This window comes from Aptenodytes forsteri, unplaced genomic scaffold, assembly GCF_000699145.1.
Source record: "Aptenodytes forsteri isolate BGI_AS27 unplaced genomic scaffold, ASM69914v1 Scaffold284, whole genome shotgun sequence".
NCBI lineage: Eukaryota > Metazoa > Chordata > Aves > Sphenisciformes > Spheniscidae > Aptenodytes > Aptenodytes forsteri.
Genome location: NW_008794445.1, coordinates 1,084,864 through 1,091,914, shown reverse-complemented (window position 1 = coordinate 1,091,914; position 7,051 = coordinate 1,084,864). Strand labels below are relative to the sequence as shown.

The 7,051-nt window shown below is 50.8% G+C and overlaps 1 protein-coding gene across 2 annotated transcripts; it reads left to right on the top strand.

Annotated features, from left to right (window-relative positions):
* On the top strand, positions 1–6,544 carry EIF3D (eukaryotic translation initiation factor 3 subunit D). 2 transcript variants are annotated; one of them, XM_009289942.2, is made up of 13 exons: positions 1–130; positions 463–508; positions 908–1,044; positions 1,153–1,238; positions 1,708–1,780; positions 1,920–2,032; positions 2,250–2,382; positions 3,012–3,159; positions 3,400–3,530; positions 3,987–4,072; positions 4,301–4,430; positions 4,911–5,053; positions 6,108–6,544. In XM_009289942.2, the coding sequence occupies exons 1-13, from the start codon at positions 8–10 to the stop codon at positions 6,394–6,396; spliced, it is 1,638 nt and encodes a 545-aa protein (XP_009288217.1). In that variant the 5' UTR covers positions 1–7; the 3' UTR covers positions 6,397–6,544. The 2 variants fall into 2 exon arrangements, with proteins under 2 accessions (XP_009288217.1, XP_009288216.1); XM_009289941.2 differs by having other exon boundaries at positions 1,917–2,032.
* Positions 6,545–7,051: the final 507 nt, after the last annotated feature.

Sequence of the window (7,051 nt, the reverse complement as noted above, 5' to 3'; positions counted from 1 at the left end):
TTAAAAAATGGCGAAGTTTGTGACACCCGTGATCCAGGACAACCCCTCCGGCTGGGGCCCGTGCGCCGTGCCCGAGCAGTTCAGGGACATGCCCTACCAGCCCTTCAGTAAAGGAGACCGCCTGGGAAAGGTACCTCAGTCGTGCCACGGCGCGTTGGGCTGCTGCCGAACGAGCCCTCCGTGCCTTCTGGCATCCCACCTCTGCACGCTGCCAGCGGTTTTCGCTTCTTGCCACCGCGGCTGCTCTTCTGACACCGCTTGCCGTGCACCCTAACGCTTTAGCACAGTTGTGAACAGTTAGCAGGGCTGGCAGGCAGAGGGGGGAGTTGAAAGGATTAGTTCTGGGTTAGCACACAGCAGCGTTTGCTTTTGCTGCTTGAAGTCCTGCCTATATAAAGTCAGGGGCGGGGGGAACCGTCGGGTTAATAGTCACTTATTTTGACTGTTTATGCTTGTCCTTAGGTGGCCGATTGGACAGGAGCCACGTATCAGGATAAAAGATACACAAGTACGTGTTGTCTGGTGGCTGCTCCTGTGGTTTATTTCCTACAAAGTTTTCTTCAAGCGTCATTCCTGCTTTCATGTCTCGCACCCGCTCTGGTGGTTACCTGCGCGCCTCAGCAAGAGAGGCTCCTTAAATTAGGAAGCGTGCCTCACCCTCGGGAGAGCTCCATGGGGCTCTCCCTGTCCTTAGGGCTCGCTCCTGATTTTTGTACTGCCTCATGACTGGGGCTTCTCGGGGAGGCTTGGAGGGGGGAGGAAACGTGCTGGCGTAAGGCAGGAGCCCCCAGTTACGCATCAGACTTAGGTGAAGGCAGCTGGAGGGAGTTTGGGGGGAGAAAGGGGCAAAGCGTCAGGGGCTTTTTTCCTAGAAGCTTGGTGTCGAGATGCTTTGTTTTATTTCCAGACAAGTACTCGTCGCAGTTTGGTGGCGGAAGTCAATATGCCTATTTCCATGAGGAGGATGAGACTAGCTTCCAGCTGGTGGATACAGCGCGAACGCAGAAAACGGCATACCAGAGGAATCGCATGCGATTTGCACAGGTAACGTGTGTTTTCAGGAACGGGCTCAAAGGAGAGCTTCAGCAGCACGGAATTATTTTGCAACTAAAATGTTCTTTTTTTTTTTTTCCCTTTCCTTCATTTCTGCAGAGGAACCTTCGGAGAGACAAGGACCGTCGGAACATGCTGCAGTTCAGCATGCAGACGCTGCCAAAGAGTGCCAAGCAGAAGGAGAGGTGAGGCTGCAGATAGGAGCGTACCGTACTGGGGTTGGAGTGTGTGAACATTTGTTAAATTACTGTAACAGAACCCACTAGGGCGAATTTCAGGATCTTTCAAGTCCGATGTTCTGCTGATGTCACCGGTAGTTATAAGCGTGGGTTTCAAACGGCTATCGAAGAGTTCAGAAGGATTTTTGAATCGTGTTTAGAAAAGTAAACATGACGTTTCAAATCGGAGCGTACCCTTTCTGAAAACTGCGTTACAGTCATTGGAGGTGGAAATATTTAAAGAGCTGCTCAGAGTAAAGAACAGAGCTTTTAATGCCTCGGGCATCTTGATCAACAGACAGCTCAGCAAATGTTTCAGTGCCTCGGTGCCGAAAAGCATTGCTCCTCTGGTGGCAATTTGGAAGCGTAGGAATGGTTGTGGCACGTAGGAATCGACAACTTCTCTTCGTGGCTTTTCTCGTATTTGTCATTTTAGAGATCGTTTGCGCCTACAAAAGAAGTTTCAGAAGCAGTTTGGAGTGAGGCAGAAATGGGACCAAAAATCACAGGTAAACTAGCAAGCTTTCTGCGCCCTGTGTTGGTTTGGTTTCTCTGGCTGCGCTCATGGGGCAGCTCCTCCTGCACAAATCCTGATGTGCTGTGTCTCTGTTTCTCTCTCTATCTGTCCGACCTCTGGCCGCACAGCAGAAGCCTCGTGACTCCTCTGTTGAAGTTCGCAGTGATTGGGAGGTGAAAGAAGAGATGGATTTCCCTCGGCTGATGAAGATGCGCTACCTGGAGGTGTCGGAGCCACAGGACATGTGAGTTCCTAAAGCAGCTGCACACTTGCTTCCTGAGGTGACCGGATTTTTGGAAAGCAGGAGGGCAAGGGTCTCCTGGCCTGGTCCCAGTGTTCTCATTGAGGTGCCCAAAGCAGGGGGAGCCAACGGGACGTCCAGCAGGCCCCTCAGTCCCGTGTGGTTCGTGGGTGGTGGTATCTGTAGGGGGGGTATCAAGATGGTCCTCTGACCTCTGCAGAGAGTGCTGCGGAGCCCTAGAATACTATGACAAAGCCTTTGACCGCATTACGACAAGGAATGAGAAGCTACTGAGGAGCATTAAGCGCATCTTCCATACCGTCACCACTACTGATGACCCAGTTATCCGAAAGGTATGTTTACTGGTTTGTGAAACCCAACAGTGTATTTCTCGGTGCGTGCTGTTGTTGGCGACCAGCTGTCACCGTCAGACCAAAGTTAAGAGACGGGCAGAAAAGTTGCAGATCCCTAAGCTTGCAAAGGAAAAGAAGCATTAACTGGTATCGTTATTTTTCTTGGTTCCAAGGCAGAGCTAGATCAATGCAAAACTAGGAATACTGGCCAAGGAAAAGCTGTAATTCTGGAAAGGCAAGCAGACCGGTACTTGAGCTATGTTGGGAAAGAAACTTCCGTGTCAGAGATCTGGTTCTTGAGGTTTCTGCTTTTGGAGATGAGGAAGGCTCGGAGATTTCTCTCTCTGACCCGATCAGCAATAAGGAGCCGTGCCTTTTCCCAACAGAATTCACGTTTTGTAGTGGGTTTCGTACTCCTTCCATGTTTGGGTGAGGGTGGGCCTGGATTGCTGGGTAGTACCTCACGCTTTGTCTAGCAATCGGTGATGTACCTACCAGTCTGGCTTCCTCAGCGTGGGAGAAGAAATTAATGGTCTGGTTTGCTAACACTTCTGCTCTTGTCTGGGGAAGGGAAGGGGTGTCTGTTCGTGTTGCTGAAACACAGTGTTCTCCTCCTCCTGTATCCGTAGCTGGCAAAGACCCAAGGGAATGTATTTGCCACGGATGCCATCCTGGCCACACTGATGAGCTGCACTCGCTCTGTCTATTCCTGGGACATCATTGTCCAGAGAGTTGGATCCAAGCTTTTCTTTGACAAGAGGGACAATTCCGATTTTGGTGAGGAAAAGGCCTGAAAGAAATTGCTGTTACGGTAGCTAGAGAGTCTAGTTTTCTTCATGGGGTTTTTGTGAGTTTATTTTGTGTCTCGGTGTCTCAACACCTGGAACAAGCTGATCGCTGTGCTAGCCGCGGGGGTAACTTCAGTATTGATCTGCTCCAGTGTGGGGCTGAAGACTCACTGAAGCTGACGGGGTTACTCCCCCGAGCATAACCACTTGTGTCTGGTTTTCTTCCCAGACCTGCTGACAGTGAGTGAAACAGCCAATGAACCGCCACAGGAAGAGGGCAACTCCTTTAATTCTCCGCGCAACCTTGCCATGGAAGCTACCTACATCAATCACAACTTCTCCCAGCAGTGTCTGAGGATGGTAAGGTTGAGCAGTGCTGGGTAGTAGGGTTTGTGTTTCAGAGAGTCTCGAGAAGAGACTTCATTAAGGCTGCTTTAATACAGCACAGAAGCGTTTTAACTGACAGAGGTATGTTACGCTGATGTTCCCTCAGTTTTGAAAGAGGTGGGATTATTTCTGGTGAGCAGTGTGACTTTGTTGTGGAAAGATTTTCACCTTTATTCCACGAAGAAGAAATCCCACTCCCACTGGTGAATCAGGTGGGCTTCTGAGTACGCTTGGTGAAGCTGTAGAAGTACTGCTTACAGCAAAGTGACTAATGTGAAGATGGGGCTTCTCATCAGCTGTCTTAATATTTTAGCGGTTTTCTATATAGGGGAAATTAGCTACTGCTGCTATAAGGGAATATCTATCCAGTAGGGGAGAGCTCCCTCAGGTTTTTTTTTTCCTAACGCGCCCTTCTGTTTTCTTCTGCAGGGAAAGGAGAAATACAAGTTTCCCAACCCAAACCCCTTTGTGGAGGATGACATGGATAAAAACGAGGTAGCCTCGGTTGCATACAGGTATGTTGATCTCTCTCTGATGCCCAGGTTTGGCAAGGAGGCAGGGTGTCAGTCTCATACGGAGGCAAAATGAGTCAGGAGTGTTACCAATAGAAGCTTTACCATGAGAGGGATTCCTGGACATCCTCACAGTGAACAGATAGAGGAGGAAAGGATTTTGTTGAGTGCTTGCATGGATCTGGAAGAGAACAAGGGTCAGAAATAACCAGCTGGATTGTTTGTTGGCAGATACCGAAGGTGGAAGCTGGGAGATGATATAGACCTCATTGTCCGCTGTGAACATGATGGCGTGATGACAGGAGCAAATGGAGAAGTGTCTTTCATCAACATCAAAACACTGAACGAGTGGGATTCCAGGGTGAGGAAGAACGAGATCCCAAAGCTAGCTCTAACTGCTTCACTGCTGCCTGACATGCCAGGTACAGCAGGCAAGATGAGACAAACATCTGGCGGTGTCCCCCGGGTGGTTACGTTCCACCAAAGGCCCATAACTTTGGTGGACAAGCAGTGCTGATGGGATTCTCCCCCAGATGCGAGGTAGCTGGTTTGAACCCTCTTGTCCCCAGGTGTTCGGCACAGTAGCCGGTCTCTTCCCATGCTTCCCTCATGAACGCTTCCCTCACAAACTTCCCTTCCTAACCAGAAATGTTGGCCGATCCCTGCTGTTTGCGTTTCTCCCTCTCCGGTGCAAGGGCTTTCCCTGTAGCTTGCTGCGCGCGTTCCCTTGTATGGTATCATAAGGTAGACAGAAGAAACTCCCCTACGTGTTGTCAAGATGGCTGAAGAGGTGACTGCTGCTGGCTCCTTAGGTTGACCCTAGTTTCGATTCTCCTCTCAGTATTGCAATGGAGTAGACTGGCGCCAGAAGCTCGACTCTCAGAGAGGGGCTGTGATTGCCACAGAGCTGAAAAACAACAGCTACAAATTAGCCCGCTGGACGTGTTGCGCGCTGCTGGCTGGATCGGAGTATCTTAAACTCGGGTAAGATGGGGTTTTCACACCAAACATCTCTCAGGTGCATTTTCCATGATTTAACCCGCTGTATGTCAAAGTGAACCGTTCGTGGAATGAGTAATCATAAAATCGCCCCACGTTTTGAGTGGCCAAGAGGGGAAAGCTTGCGGTGAGCACACCAGCCTTGGCGTAAACCGCTTCCCCTCAGCATCCGGCTGATGTGCCCTCCGCTGTGACTGGCCTCCTGAGACCTCACGCACGTGACGGGCAGACGGCCTCCGCGGCGCTCGGCCTGTTTGCCGAGATTGCCAACAAGGGAAATAAGTGCAGTGACTGTGCTACCTGTCAGGAGGTTGATTGAGATCCTCGGTGCCCCGTTAATGAGAAATTGGGTGGAGGGCAGGCATCGCCGCAGCCCATTTCAAACTGTCGGCTCAATATCAGTTGAGTCTGTGCCCTGCTGTTGGTGGCCTGGATGAGCCGCTTTGCGTGCTGGCTGCTTCCAGGCATCGTTTCCCAGGCGTCCTGGTCAGAGAGCTTTTCCTGTGGTTTCTTTGCACAGCACCTGCACGGAGCTGGTGAGTCCCCTAGCTGGGACTCCCATTGGTAGCTTTAACAGCAGATGATATGGCTGATTATAGATAATGTATATAATTATATATATTTATATACAGAATAGTTTGGTTTTTTTTTTTTTGCTGTGGATAATGAGCAAGAGGCATTTGCTAACTCGGTTCTGCTGGCTCTGCAGTCCTGGGTTCCGTCCTCGGATATGGGACTGATGCATTCGCATCTGTTTAAGTCTGAACTCCCTGCTAATCGTGCTGTTGCTTAATTTTTATCTGTGGTACTAATTCTTCTCTGTCTTTTTGTACCACCCCATGTGGTTTGGGGTAGTGGTACGTTACTGACGGACGACTGGTAGCCAGGAGATCCTCTTAGCTTTCAGTGTTGGGAGTATTAGGATTTTTCAGCCCAGAAAACAAAACCAAACTGATGGCAGTGCTTTTCTTGGTGTCGTACTTCTGCTGATTGGGCTTAATCTCCTGATACCCCTCCGGTTTCCTCTTGCCCCCCCTAGATACGTATCCCGTTACCACGTGAAGGACTCTGCCCGCCACGTGATCCTGGGCACGCAGCAGTTCAAGCCGAATGAGTTTGCCAGCCAGATTAACCTGAGCATAGAGAACGCCTGGGGCATCCTGCGATGCGTCATCGACATCTGCATGAAGCTGGATGAGGGGAAGTACCTCATCCTCAAAGACCCCAACAAGCAGGTGATCCGGATCTACAGCTTGCCCGATGGCACCTTCAGCTCTGATGAAGATGAGGAGGATGAGGAGGAAGAAGAGGAAGAGGAAGGTTCGTAACATACTTGGTGATTTATGCTTTTGAGTGACCTGCTGCTCTGGATGAAAAGGGGTGACCTGGGATGAAGACCAGATCTAAAGGGTGAGATCTGACTAGTGCAGTGACGAGAGCGGAGCGAGGCTGGAGAAGGGGTAGTCCCAAGGATGGGACTTGGTGGTGGAAAAGGTGTGTGTGAGCGACGTTGGGAGTACTCGGTGGGAAGCAAAAAAGAGCTGCAAGTTAGAAGTGCAGGTGGTGTGCCTCCGTATGGATACCGAGCGGGGACTGATTTTAGCAGGGGTGGGGGAGAGGACCCAGGCCCAGGGCACTGAGTGGGAAAGCGGAGCTTGCCAAGGAGCCCTTCATTCAACGGCACCAGCATCTGGGGCGGGGGGTGGTGGTGGTGCTGGTTTCTGTAGGTGCCGGGGTATTTTTTTCACTGCAGTTTTAGAAATGGGAGCGACTCTAAGATGACACATGTGAAACACGTGGTGACCTAGCCTGGCTGAGGTGACTCGGTGAAGGCTTTTATAAAGCGAACGTTGACGTTGAGCAATCGCTGGTGGGTCAGTCTGGGAGTTTCAGGGGTGCCGCAGTGACAGCTGCCGCCTGCGCTTCGCTGCCTAAACCCATCTGTGGTCCCCGATGCGTGATCTGCGTGGGCTCTGTCGACAG